General features: G+C 42.7%; 1 protein-coding gene across 1 annotated transcript in view; it reads right to left on the reverse strand.

Moving 5' to 3' along the window:
- The window catches only part of C4H6orf201 (chromosome 4 C6orf201 homolog), a 55,885-nt gene extending 46,453 nt beyond the window's left edge, over positions 1 to 9,432 (reverse strand). The window contains exons 1-2 of the mRNA XM_030928909.1: positions 8,567 to 9,432; positions 2,877 to 3,075 (exon numbers count right to left, since the gene is read on the reverse strand). Coding sequence (XP_030784769.1) covers positions 2,877 to 3,075; positions 8,567 to 8,759 — 392 coding nt within the window. The 5' untranslated portion in view covers positions 8,760 to 9,432. The remainder of the gene's footprint in view (positions 1 to 2,876; positions 3,076 to 8,566) is intronic.
- Positions 9,433 to 14,624: the final 5,192 nt, after the last annotated feature.

The following is a 14,624-nucleotide window of genomic DNA, read 5'->3' on the forward strand; positions in this document are numbered from 1 at the left end:
CTTTCCGTGCCTTGTTTATTTCACTTAATATAATGTCCTCTAGACTCATCCATGTTGCCTCGTATGACAGGATTTCATTCCTTTTTATGCTAAAAAGTATTCTTTTGTGTATATACACCACATTTTTAATTCATTCATCTGTTGATGGAATGCTAGGTTGATTTCATGCCTTGGCTGTTGTGAATAGTGCTGCAATGCACATGGGAGGGCAGACAGCTCTTTGACATACTGGTTTACTTTCCTTTGGGTTCATACCTAGTAGTGGGATTGCTGGGTCATATGGTAGTTCTAGTTTTAAGGACAAAGCTATTATTGATGATTCTTAATAATAGTCAGGCTTGCTTTAGCTAAAGAATGAATTCTCTCAAGGGTGTCAGTTAAGTCACAAAGAATTAAGAATGATAAAGTTATCAAATGATGATATTTACCGTGTTACCAGGTAATAGGGGAAGAATCATTAATGCCAGGAGGCATCCTCAGAACTAGAGCAGTTAATTCAGCAGATCCTTCAGGAATCTGGAGTCACAGCAACCACGACAAGGTTCATGGTTGATTGATTGCAAAATGGGCCTAATCCTCCAACCTTTCCTGTACCCAAGCTCCCTGCAACACGACTTTGCAGCTCCTTCCACTGAGGCGAAGCCTGTTTCTCCACCTCTTGAATCCCTGCCCGATACTGTTTTCCCACTTCCACTTTGATGCAACACCACTCCCAGGAAACCTTTTGCATTCTTATTTCTGTCTCAGTGCTTGAGACTCCAACTTGTAACACTAGGAATACAAAAATAAATAAGATAGGCTGACAGTCCCTGTTTTTAAGGAAAGCAAATAAATGTTTGTAGAATAAAATGTTTAAAAAAAAGAGTATCATTTCCTGTGTTCTGATACTCTGGCTATATTTCCAGAAACTAAACTAGGATGTAAAGATCTATAACTTCAAATGAAGACATCAGGACCTAAGATTGAGGTGTATAAACTTTCTATGGTTGTGAAACTTGGATTTTTAAAAATAGGCCTTGTGTTATTCTGTCTTCACATTGCTATAAAGAACTACCTGAGACTGGGTAATTTCTGAAGAAAAGAGGTTTCATTGAATCATAGATCCACAGGTTTAACAGGAAGCGTGACTGGGAAGCCTCAGGAAACTTACAATCAGGCAGAAGGCAAAGGTGAAGCCAGGCACGTCTTATTGTGATGGAGCAGGAGAGAGAGAGCGAGGTGGGAGTTGCCACACTTTAAAACCAACAGATCTCTTGAGAACTCACTCACTATCACCAGAAGAGCAAGCAGGAAATCTGTCCCCATGACCCAGTCGCCTCCCACCAAGCCCCTCCTCCAACATGTGGGGATTACAATTCAAAATGAGATTTGGGTGGGCACAGAGCCAAATCATATCAGGCTTCCAAAGCAAGGTCAAATAGTCTTCACTTGAGTAATTAGATATCATCACTTAATATAACCTTTACCTACTTCTGGACAAAAATGTAGTGTCTTTGCATTGTCCAGAAAACACCAGGGTTCCACTGACCACCTTCTTTTATAATATATCTTTGCCTTCTTTGGCTATGAATAGTTAAATCAAATTGGCAAATTATGCCACTGAGGACACTGGAAAAAATGTAGACAAGGACTCTATTTCACCAGCGCAATGATCCCAGGGGAAGCTTTCAGTTCAGGCAAATTCATGAGCTGGGACTGTCTCCTGATTATGTTACCTTCAAATCAGAAATGATCCTGTCTTTGTAGCAACATATACATTTATCCTGTCAACCTGGCAAAATTGCTTGAATACCTACTATGTAAAAAGTGCAGGCATCATTGCATTGTACAGCAATACGTGCAGCAATATAAAAGAAACAAATATACACCAGGCATGGTGGCTCAGCCTGTAATCCCAGCACTTTTCAGTGGGCGTATCAGCTGAGGTCAGGAGTTTGAGACTAGCCTGGCCAACATGGCGAAACCCCATTTCTACCAAAAATACCAAAAAAAAATTAGCCCAGTGTGGTGGCACCCGCCTGTAATCCCAGCTACTCGGGAGGCTAAGGCAGGAGAATCACTGGAACCCGGGAGGCAGAGGTTACGGTGAGCTGAGATAGCACCACTGCACTCCAGCTTGGGTGACAGTGTGAGACTCAGTCTTAAAAAAAAAAAGAAAAAAGAAAAGAAAAGGAACAAATATAGAAACACCATCCATCTGGCATAAGCAGGCAAAGAAGTGCACCAAAAAAGATAATTTGTCAAGGAACCGAAGCTTATGACTTTGAGCACCGGAATCCAACCAACTCCACATCCCCACTGTTACCACCTGGGCCACTATCCCTTGCCTGTAGATCTGTAAAATCTCCCAACTGCTCTCCTCCACCCAGGCATTCCTTGGGAGGCCAGAGCGGATTTGAGTCAGATCATGTCAGTCGTCCTGTTAAGACTGTCCAATGGTGCTCCAGTTCTCTCCACGTAAAATCTGGCAGGCCAGGGATAAAGCCAAAGCTCCACTACATCTGCTCTGGTATCCTAGCCCCTGGTCATGCCAACGGCGGGCACGAAAAACCAAGTTGCTTCTCAACTTATGCAGCCAAAAAGCCCCACAGCTCAGTGGTTGGGTTTCTCTCCAAGTATCCCACTCTGTTCTTGCTAGATTTCTGCTCACTATTTTAGACTGCAATGGGCCATGGAGGACCCCCACTCCTGCTCCCATCTCCATGAGTTTACTCCCAGTAAGGGCTCCTCTAGCACCTTGGGGGTGGGTAAAAATGGGGCCTATGTGCTTTTATATAGAGCAGTGCTTGTCATTTTTTAGCTAAGGCATGTAGAGATTTTGTGATCACCCTGTGTGTCTCTAAATATATCCACATAAGGCAGAAATTAGAGTCTACCTGACAACTATGGTGGACATTGGAGGCTCTTTCGTGTTTCTCGTCAACAAGTGACATTTCTTCCACCCGTCTGTTACATTGTTGATGATTTTTCTTTTCCACAGGGGCATTCTGTTTGGCTTTGGGGTCAGATTAATCTCTTTTGGCAACTGATGTCTTGCTAAGATTCTTTCCAAGCCAGAGAGTTCAGGATTCTCACCTGGTAATAGAATAAGCATTAACACATTCAATGTTCCTCTCCATCTTTGCATGGCAAGAGTAACAAGGCACTGATTTGAAAACATATATATGCAGCTTGACAATCCCTATTTAGCTTTGTCATTCCTTTATTCCAACAATATTACTGGGCACCATTTAGATCTTAGCCTGGTCCTAGACATCTAGCAGATACATTGTAAGTAAATAAAAGAATGAACAAGGCCGGGCGCGGTGGCTCACGCCTGTAATCCTAGCATTTGGGAGGCTGAGGCGGGCGGATCACGAGGTCAGGAGATCGAGACCATCCTGGGGAACACGGTGAAGCCCCGTCTCTACTAAAAATATAAAAAATTAGCCGGGCGAGGTGGCGGGCGCCTGTAGTCCCAGCTACTTGGGAGGCTGAGGCAGGAGAATGGTGTGAACCCGGGAGGCGGAGCTTGCAGTGAGCTGAGATCCGGCTACTGCACTCCAGCCTGGGCGGCAGAGCGAGACTCTGTCTCAAAAAAAAAAAAAAGAAAGAATGACAAACAAGCAAACAAGCTGGCAGGCTGGGACCACACAAATAGAGTTTGTTATGTGTGCATTCTCAAACTAATGGCAAGTTACATACAATTATTATTACTGTGCTTCCCATTTCCCTTTAATTGCATACTTAATTGCATACTTAACTGGAGATGCACATTTTGAAGCTTCCCAGAAGAAATAGGGTGAATGTTAACATTATTGTCAGGCCGCATAACTTGGGGCCCCCTTCTATTGGTGATTTTGCCTGAGCAAGGGTTACAACATGGATTGAACTTAAAACAACAGCATGCTCTGTCAGTTAGAACTGTGGGAGTGTAACTTACTGTTCTTTTTGATTCCACAAAATTCATTTCTGGCCAGAAATGAACTGTTTTTTCTCGCTCTGTTATTGTGTCTATTTTCAGCTATGTCAGTGGGAAATGCCTTCCTTCTTTTGGGTGTTCCAATAACTGAGACTTGAGGTTTGGATTGTTGCAGCCTGCTGTAGGAACTCTGGACAGCCAGTGGTACAGTTACAGCGCATGGTAGAGCCACTTGGAGATGAAGTCAATACCAGAGGGGCTTAGATCCTGTGTTATCAGAAATGGACTAGCATCCCTCCCTGGTCAGCCAGCACCTCCATGAGAGCTCCAGGATGGAGTGCAGTGGTGCAATTATACCTCATTCCAGCCTCAACCTCCTGTGCTCAAGGGAGCCTCTGACCTCAGCCTCCTCCACAGCTGGGACTACAGGCATGCACCACCACACCCGGCTAATTTTTGTTATTATTTGCAGAGATGGGGGTCTCATTTTGTTGCCTAGGTTCATCTCATTCCTAACTTCAAGTGATCCTCCTGCCTCAGCCTCCCAAAGTTAACTTTATATTTAAAATACAAAAGAAAAACCTGTTTTTTTTTTTTTTTTTTTAAATTATGGATGTTTAGTTCTTTTTCTCTCTTTCTTCATGTAATCATTTCTGGGTAACCAATATAGAGTAATATAGGCAAAGCATCCTTCAGGTGAAGAGGAGATTGACAGGAAGAGGAAGAAAACCTATTTTTAAGGTCAAAAGAAATTTCTTCTGGAAGGAAGGCTTTCGACCCAGCAGCAGCAAGACAGCAGTATCCATTTTTAAATTCCTGGTCTGATGGATGAAAGTCAGAGAAATAGGGCCATGTCTTCAGGATGCATATGCAAGGAAATCACTATATGTTTGGAAATGGCATCTTGGCAATGGAGCAAACTTTTAGTGATGAATTCAAGACCTCAAAGGCCAATGTGTTCCCAATGACTGACTGGACTCAGCCTGAGGCCAGGTCCCTGAAGGCACAAACTCAGGACTCTGAGGAGTCATTTCTTACCCCTTAATGCCGTTCCCCTCAGCCGCATGAACCTCCTTAAACTGGCTTCCAACCATAGCAAAGAATCACTGCACCCAAATACCTCTGAAACAAAGGCACCCCGCTGCTGCCTGGCAGTTGCACATGATAGGAATTACCAGCTGCTAAACGTGTATCGACGTCTATCACCGTCTACACTGGGAGGCTACGGAGACAAAATCTAAATCAATATAGAATGGGAATGTCTCTAGAAAATCGAAACCCATTTCTCCAACTTCACATAAATAATTACTGCATTTTTCAACGTTAATGTTGCATTTTAATTACAAAAGTAAAAGGTTTCCATTGGAATAATTAAAATGAAACAACTCAGCAAAGTCTACATAGTAAAAAGGGAAAGTTTTGCTTCGTTTTCCTTTTCCAAGCTCTATCCTTTCTCTGGAGGTAGCCACTGTCCTGAATTTCCTAAGTCTCCTTCAAAACTCTTTTCTATGCATTTATAGACACACATATATAGGTACAAATGTAGAGTTTTCTTTTGGCATACATGGATCCATACTGTGTATCTTCCTTTGCAGCTTATTACAACTCTATAATCTGTACTGGAGATATGCTAATGTCAACCTTCTTTTTAACAGTATTCCACTGTAGGGATATATGCCTTCATTTAATTATTCAGCTACTGAATGTCATAGGTTGTTTACATTTTTGACTATTATAGACAATGCTTCAGTGCACAGCCATGTTTATCTATTTTTGTGCTCAGGTGCAAGTTATTTCTGTAGGATAATAACTAGAAGTGGAATTGCTAAGTTGAAGGACATGTACATGTAACAGGATGTGAAAATATACATTTTTCTGTTGGGTCTGTTTTCTCCAAAGCCCCAAAGTCTGAGAAAACTCGAGTAGGTGCCAGACACCTATTCATGCACAAGATATCTACCAATATGTGAAGAAACGGAGCATTCATTCAGGATTCCTTAAGGCACGTGAGGATTTCTTTAGGCACAGAGTTGGGGCAGTGCTGTGTGCTATGTCATTCCCCTTCCCGCTCCTGGATTTAAGGGGACTTTAGAGAAGTACCTGGGGAATGGGACTGTGTCTCCTAACACTGGTGCGTCAGTCTCCTAGGGCTGTCCTAACAGTACCACAAAGGGGGTCGCTTAAAATAACAAATTTATTGTTTCAGAATTCAGGAGGCTGGAAGTCAGAAATCAAGGCGGCAGCAAGGCCATGCTGAAACCTTGAGGGGAGAATCTTTCTTTGTCTCTTCCTAGTTTCTGGTGTTTGCCTGCAATCCTTGGTATTCCTTGACTGTGGATGTATCACGCCCATCTCTGTCTCTACTGTCACAAGAGATGTCTCTTTCTTCTTATAAGGACACCAGTCATACTGGATGAAGAACCCTCTCTATACATATTATGACCTCATCTAAGTCTAATTACTTCTGCACCCTGTAAAGACCCTATTTCCAAATCTAGTCACATTCTGGGGCACTGGGAATTAGGACTTCAATGTATCTTGTTGAGAGACAATATATGTTGTTGAGGGACATCTATGTGTTTTGTTGAGCCCATAATACCTGGAAACATAATGGTGAGTGGCTGGGATCACAGCTACCTGTGGCCACAGAGAAAAGAGGGCAGTGTTGGAAGCCAACTGTGCTTTCATTAACCGGGTGAAGGTATGGGGAGCAAGGGCACAGATTTTCTATGAGCTAAATGTAAACCCCAGCCAGGCTTGGTGGCTCATGCCTGGAATCCCAGCATTTTGGGAAGCCAAGGTGGGTGGATCACTTGAGGTCAGGAGTTTGAGACCAACCTGGCCAACATGGCAAAACCCTGTCTCTACTAAAATTCAAAAATTAGCCAGGTGTGGTGGCACATGCCTGTAATCTCACCTACTCGGGAGGCTGAGGCAGGAGAATCGCTTGAACCCAGGAGGCGGAGGTTGCAGTCAGCCAAGATCACACCACTGCACTCCAGCCTGGGTGACAGAGTGAGACTCTGTTTCAAAACTAAAGAAACTAACTAAATAACTAACTAACTAAATAAATAAAAATGTAAACCCCTTAGAAAATACAGTTGACCCTTGAATAACATGGAGGTTAGGGGCTCTGATCCCTGCCCAGTTGAAAATAAGCATATAAGTTTCTTTTGTTAAAGAGTCTTGGCTGGACTCGGTAGCTCATGCCTATAATCCCAGCACTTTGGGAGGCCGAGGCGGGTGGATCACAAGGTCAAGAGATCAAGACCATTTGGCCAACATGGTGAAACCCCGTCTTTACTAAAAATACAAAAATTAGCCAACAGTGGTGGCGCATGCCTGTAATCCCAGCTACTCGGGAGGCTGAGACAGGGAACTGCTTGAACGCGGGAGGTGGAGGTTGCAGTGAGCCGAGATCGCGCCATTGCACTCCAGCCTGGGCAACAAGAGCAAAACTCTGTCGCAAAAAAAAAAAAAAAAAAAAGTCTTGCTATGTTGCCTGGGCTGGTCTCAAACTCCTGGGCTCAAGCGATCTTCCTGCCACAGCCTTCTGAGTAGTTGAGCGTGGTAGTCTAGCACCTGTACCACGCCACCACATCTAGCTACTTTTTTGACTTTTGATTCACTCAAAACTTTTACTAATAGCCTACTGTTGACCGGAAGCCTTACTGTTAACATAAACAGTTGATTAACACACATTGTAAATGTTATATGCATTATACATCACATTCTTAAAGCAAGCAAAAAAGTGTTATTAAGAAAATCATGGCCAGGCGCAATGGCTCATTCCTGTAATCCCAGCACTTTGGGAGGCCGAGGCAGGTGGATTGCTTGAGGTCAGGAGTTCAAGACCAGCCTGACCAACATAGTGAAACCCCGTCTCTACTGAAAATACAAAAATTAGCCAGGCATGGTAGCGGTTGCCTGTAATCCCAGCTACTCGGGAGGTGGAGACAGAGAATCACTTGAAACCAGGAGGTGGAGGTTGCAGTGAGCCGAGATAGCACCACTGCACTCCAGACTGGGAGACAGAGCAAGACTCTGTCTCAAAAAAAAAAAAGAAGAAGAGGGTCAGGCCTAACTTGGCTCACAAAAGACTATTTATGCAAAAGGAACATGAAGAAGCAATGGATAATCAGCACATGAGTACATTCCGGAATAAGCTTGGAAGCCCATGGATGGGGACATGTGTCTAGAGGACCAATCACCCTCACAATGTAAAGAACGAGTTCTGACCGGGTGCAGGGGATCCCACCTCGAATTCCAGCACTTTGAAGGCAAAGGCGGGCGGATCACTTGAGCTTGGGAGTTTGAGACCAGCCCGGGCAACATGGCGGTGTGAGGGGCTGGGAGGCATCTCTACAAAAATTAAAAAATTAGACATTGTGGTGGCAATTCACCTGTAGTCCCAGCTACTGGGGAGGTCGAGGTGGAGGATCACATGAGCCCAGGAGTTTGAAGCTGTGGTGAGCCATGATTATTGCACTCCTGCACTCCAGCCTGGGGGATAAAGCGAGAGCCCCATCTCAAAAAATAATAAAAAGAAACTAAGTAAAATAAAGAGTAAAAGTTCTTACTTACGGCTTAAAGTAGAGGCAGTTTGTATCAAGATAAAATGTATGCTTACTGAAAAGAACTCATGCCTAACCTCTACCCACATACATTTTTTCTTGTCCTCTTCACTCCTGTAGGAATAAAGCGTCTCCATTAGGTGATTAGGAAGCAGCTTGTGGAGGTTAGACAGCATGTCAAAGGTGTGACACAAAACTTCTGGCTGGGCATAGTTTTTCGGCTTCTCACACTTGTCAAGGAGTGAAAATTTCATCATGCTGGAGCTGCTGCTGGCTGTTCTCATGATACTGGTTGCATCACAGAGAGGAACAAACTGAGAACATGAGGAGTGGAGGGATGTGCAATTGTTCTCCTGGCAAGCTTTCCTCCATCTCAAAGATGCAGTGGAACCGGCTTTCTGATCTCTTATTGCCTGGCATTCTGAGAGTCACAATGGCCCAGGTATTGGTCCGGAACCCTGAGTGCTCATCCTACGTTTTCAAAGCAGAGAAAACCAGCCCATTGAAAATATTCTGCCAAGTCATTCAGGAATTTTTGGCAGAAACTCCAGTCTTGTGTCTGGACATGGACCATTTCTGGGGAAAACTGAGAGCTTTGCTAAAAGGAAGAGGGGAAAATGGGGGAGTGCATATCCGGTGATATTTTCCCATCTGGTACTTTGTTCCCAGTATGTACCTAATTAAGGCTCCACAGACCTACCAGGCCCCAAGAGAGAGTGGTTACATCAGTGCAGTCCTCAGCATAACCGAGGAAAGAGCTTCAACGTCCAAAACTGAGAAAATGCCCAGATTAACACAGGTAAGAAGCCAAACTGCTTCTTATGTTCTTATCCAAACTAATACCAAGAAAACAAAGTAAACAAATGCTCAACTGGAGCTTTTCCGGTAAGAAGCCATTCTTCACTGTAGACCAAAACGCACAGAACAATAGAAGTATTAAATAATCTTAAATCACCACACTTGATAGCACAGCCCAGAGCAAGATAGAAGCTGCTAAGAACTACTATCAGATTTAGAACAAAAATGCAAATAATAGAGTTTGTTACAGCTACTTCTGGATTTCAGCATGCTCTACCAGGAGCCAGGTTCCCCATAATTGTTCTACTCTTCATGAACCAGCTGGAGAACCACACTGCAGGCTGGTGAGAAGCAGAGAAGGCGTGTGAGCCGAGCATGCTATGGCAAATCTGGGAGCTTGGACCAGCTTTTCACCAACCTTAAAAACATTTGGCCAAGACTATTAAAGTATCATTATTACACCATATGATACATTAGTGGCCAGAGCGGCAAATATAAAATTCCATTCATATATGCATATATATAGATCTATAGAAGTATTTTTTTTTTTTTTTTTTGAGATGGAGTTTTGCTCTTGTTGCCCAGGCAGGAGTGTAATGGCGTGATCTCGGCTCACCACAACCTCTGCCTCCCAGGTTCAAGCAATTCTCCTGCGTTGGCCTCCCGAGTAGCTGGGATTACAGGCATGTGCCACCACGCCCAGCTAATTTTGTATTTTTAGTAGAGATGGAGTTTCTCCATGTTGGTCAGGCTGGTCTTGAACTCCCGACCTCAGGTGAACTGTCCACCTAGGCCTCCCAAAGTGCTGGGTTATAGGCCTGAGCCACCTCACCCGGCTTTCTTTTCTTTCTTTTTTCCCTTCCCCTCCCCTCTCCTCCCCCTTCCCTCCCTTCCCTTCCCTTTCGTTCTCTTTCTTTTTGAGACAGAATTTTGCTCTCTGTGGCCCAGGCTGCAGTGCAGTGGTGTGGTCACAGCTCACTGTAACCTCGACCTCCTGGGCTCAAGCAATCCTCCCACCTCAGCCTCACAAGTAGCTGAGTCTATAGGTGTGCACCACTACGCCCAGCTAATTTTTGTTATTTTTCTTTTGTAGAGATAGGGTCTCCCTATGTTGCCCTGGCTGGTCTCCAACTCCTGACCTCAAGCAATCCTCTTGCCTCAGCCTCCCAGAGTGCTGTGATTATAGGCGCAAGCCACTACGTCTGGCCTATTCCATCTCTTAACTTTCAACTTGCAAACTCAAAAAGTCAAACTTAAAAAAAAAATACTTTAAATGCAAGGACATATTTAAAATATGTTATATAACTAACAAGAACCACTTGAATTCAATGTGATTCTCATAAGTTTACAGGTGTTTTTGGTGGGGAGAATTGTGGTAGAGTATTCTGGCAGCCGAAAGACATATCCCCGGCTTCTTTCTTCCAAGCAAAGTTGAGTGCATTCCTCTAAACCTTCATTTATATAAATAGCAAACAACAAACCATGTTTTAAGTAATTCAACATGCCAAGGAAGTGATCTACTAAAATGTAATTCTTTACACTTCATGTAAATGGACTCATATGTTCTTAGTCAATGCTCTCAATGACTATACCAATGCAACTGATGGAATGTTTATAGTTATCAGATGCATGCTGACCTTGGTTGAAATCTGAAGTAGGTCACAATGATTAAATTTTGTTTTTAAATAAACTATCAGATGGATATATATTTTTTACACACATATATATATATATTTACAATGAGTAACACTTCTAGGAATCAATCTCATTCATTTTCTCTAATTATGGTGTGATTAAAGAACACTGTTTAGGAGAGACGTGTCATGAATGACGCCTGGCAAATATTCTGCTGCTAACCAGCTGTGTGATCTTGATCTGTGCCAACCAGGCCTCAGCCCATGGTACTAATATTCCTGGATGGAACAAATGCTTTCATTTTGTATTTTGTTTTGTATTCCTCTTACTTCCAATTCTATTATTCAGTGGCTAATATATTTACCTTTTCAAAACTGGACTTTTAACATATTATTATTTTCTCCCAAGTCTTTTCTTGTTGTGATGCGAGCTGCTATGCCGGGCCAGCAGCCCATAGAGGTGCTAGCAGTGTGTTATTAACTAAATTGATCCCGCAGCGCAGCAGCTGCATGACTCTGGGTTGTTTTTCTACTTAGGCTGATCTTTTATTCATGACTTTCAAGTAAACGCAATTCCTTTTTCTGTTCCTAAGAGGGTTTCTGTGTCTCCTGAATACCTTCTTCTTCCCCCCTGCCATGGTGGGTGTGACAAGATCAGCTGGCTTCCAGAAGGCAAGGTGTTCAGTAATGTTCAAAGAGAGAAGATTATCTCCAAGTTTTTTAAGGAAAGCATTCTAAAGAAAGTGTTCCGTTCACAACAAATGAGGTGGGAGGGGTCTGACGACCAGAAAGGGACTTCAAGTTACACCTTTCCTGGCACCAGAAAGTAAGTTCTGACACTGAAACGTTAACCAAAATTTAAAGTGAATTTGTGATATAAGGCTAGGAAAATAGAGTTACAGAGTATAGGTATCTGAAAAATAGAAAGGCTTATGAAGCAATTCAAATGGCAGAAATCAAGTCTTAAATCAAAACAAAGGAGAAAATACATGATTGAGAATTTATTCAGAAGCACTAGCTGCAACATATGCAGATGTGAAATTCAGTGATTGATGTGTTTATTTTGCTTCCTTTTGGAAATATGTTCATATACATCACTATCACATGTTCTAGGAATAAATAGGTTTTAAACAATATTTCTTAACTATTTGCAACAAAACAATGGCCTCCCAAATAGGACATTGCTATGGGAGCAGATTGTTAAAGGTTAATTTTTAAAACTTCAAATTAGAAATATTTGCATAGATGTTTCTTAAAAAGGAACTATATAAACACAAGAAGGTATATTTAAGATGAATGCTCATAGAATTGAGTTCTAAATCAGGATAAATTAGTCACTACTAAAAGACAAAGCAGTTGCTCAAAAAGCAAAAACAAAAAAAAGACTAGATTGCTAAATCGTATGTTAAATACAAATTGCTCATAACTGAAATGAAATGTTTCCCACTGACTTAGCATCTTATTTGAGAACAAAACTGCATATTATTAATTAGAAAATACTGTCCTAACTTTCAGAAAATGTTACATAATATATTGAACAAGATTCTGCTGTAGGCTGGGCACAGTGGCTCACAGTTGTAATCCTAGCACTTTGAGAGGCCGACACGGGTGGACCACCTGAGGTCAGGAGTTTGAGACCAGCCTGACCAATATGGTAAAACCCTGTCTCTACCATAAATACAAAAAAATTAGCCAGGCGTGGTGGCATGTGCCTGTAGTCCCAGCAACTTGGGAGGCTGAGACAGGAGAATTACTTGAACCCGGGAGGCGGAGGTTGCAGTGAGCTGAGATTGCGCCATTGCACTCCACCCTGGGCAACAGAGTGGGACTCTGTCTCAAAAAGGAAAAAAAAAAAAAAAAAAAAAAAAAAAGACTCTGCTGTACATGACCAGCCATGACCTTGGCAATTCTAAAGGGAACAGCGAAGGAAGATGAGGACAAATGCATGGGTAATATCAAAAGGTGAAAGATACTGAAGGAGGCAGACTGAAATAGAAGCCTTTTCCCTCCAGAATAATTAGAAACTAAGTAATGTTGCTACTGACATATCTTTGCGTAATTCAGGACAATGAAAAGCAATGTTATCGCAAGGTGCTTTCCAAAGTACTTACGTGGTAGTCAATGTCATCGCCTATGTTATAGGAGGAGAAACTGAGGTGGGCAGCAGAGCTTGCTAAATGCCTGAGATAGACAGCATCTGCCTCATCCTGTTGTGTTTATGAAAAATGGTTTCACTCAGGATCAGCTAAAGAGGTGCAGATTTAAAGTAAGGGAAGCTGAGGCTACCACTAAAATCTGAATCCTGGGAATGGCCACGAGATGGCTGGAGGTGCAGGCGCCAAGGGCTTGGCCCTCTGAAGATTCGCTGAAAAATCAACATGCAAAAGGCAGAGTAATTGGGGAAAAGGCATACAGATGTATTTAGCATGTGTTTATACATGGGAGTGTACAGAATGAAAACTCAGAAATACAGGCGAGAGTTTCCATTTTTATGCTTAGGTTCAACAAAGTATGGACAGCTGTGTAAAAATACGATTGGACAAAAAAGGTTTGATCTAATGCTAATAGCCTGAGTGGGGGAACCCAGCAAGTCCTGTCTCTCTAGACTCTTCTTGGCCTCTCTGAGCAGTATTCCTTCCTTCTGGGTATGGGGCAGGGCACTCTCTGGAATGGGGGTCTTATGACCTACAGTCAAACAAGGTAGGTCAGATAATTTCTTTATGGCCAGTTTTTACACAGAAAGGCAAAGGGAAAATTAGAGTAATATTTTTAGGTTTCATGGCTGGCTTTGGGAAAAAAGCATTCTGATTTCTGTAAGTTGCATTGGAAAAGAGGGATTCTAGTTTCTCAGGCTAGCCTCGGAGGGAGAGTAGGACTGAGAGACAGGAGGGCAGAAGAAGGTCAGAGAAAAACTTTTGCTTCTGAGGCTATTTCCTAAGGCTTCATTTTGGGGAACTGTTTTCTGAGCCCCAACAGAAGGAAGGTGTATTTTCTTGGCCTTGGGATTGATGTTAAGCTGGGTCTGACCTGCTGTAGAAAATGACCCACTGTCCAACCCCCTGCACTGGGCCAGAGCCAGGCCACACCCAAGGGTTTGGAGAGGGCACCATTTCCAGGTTGTTGTTTTCCTATTTCACACCACCATGGCCGTGCACATTTAGCAATGAGGGAAGGGCCAGTCATGATTTTGATGCTGATGTCAAAGCATTCAAAAGTCTCCAGAGAAAGGAAGACCAGTGGAGTGGGGGGTGATAATATGAAAGGAACATTTTTAAGAATAAGTTCTGTTAAGGAAAAGAATCTTAGAGGATGCATTTATGGATGACAAATCTCAGAAGGACTCTAAGGGATCAGGAATCAGTTTGAGTTCTGAAATAACAGAAAAAAGGCATGAACAGAAACATAAAGCAAGGAAGATGGGAAATGTGTAAGCCAGATATGTGGAATTCACACACATGCACACGTAATTTCTGTCTCAAGAGCGGGGAACATTTCCCCGCTAGATATATTTGTAGAAAGCGATAGCTGGAAATACATGAACCCCAATATTTACCCCTATTCACAATTTTTCTAGTAATTGTAAATCGGGAAATATTACATAATACATCTAAGGCTCAGGTTACTCAATTATAAAATAGAAATAACTAGGCTGGGCTCAGTGGCTCATGCTTGTAATTCCAGCACTTTGGGAGGCTGAGCCTGGCAGACCACCTGAGG

The sequence above is a fragment of the Rhinopithecus roxellana genome, chromosome 4 (assembly GCF_007565055.1).
Source record: "Rhinopithecus roxellana isolate Shanxi Qingling chromosome 4, ASM756505v1, whole genome shotgun sequence".
NCBI lineage: Eukaryota > Metazoa > Chordata > Mammalia > Primates > Cercopithecidae > Rhinopithecus > Rhinopithecus roxellana.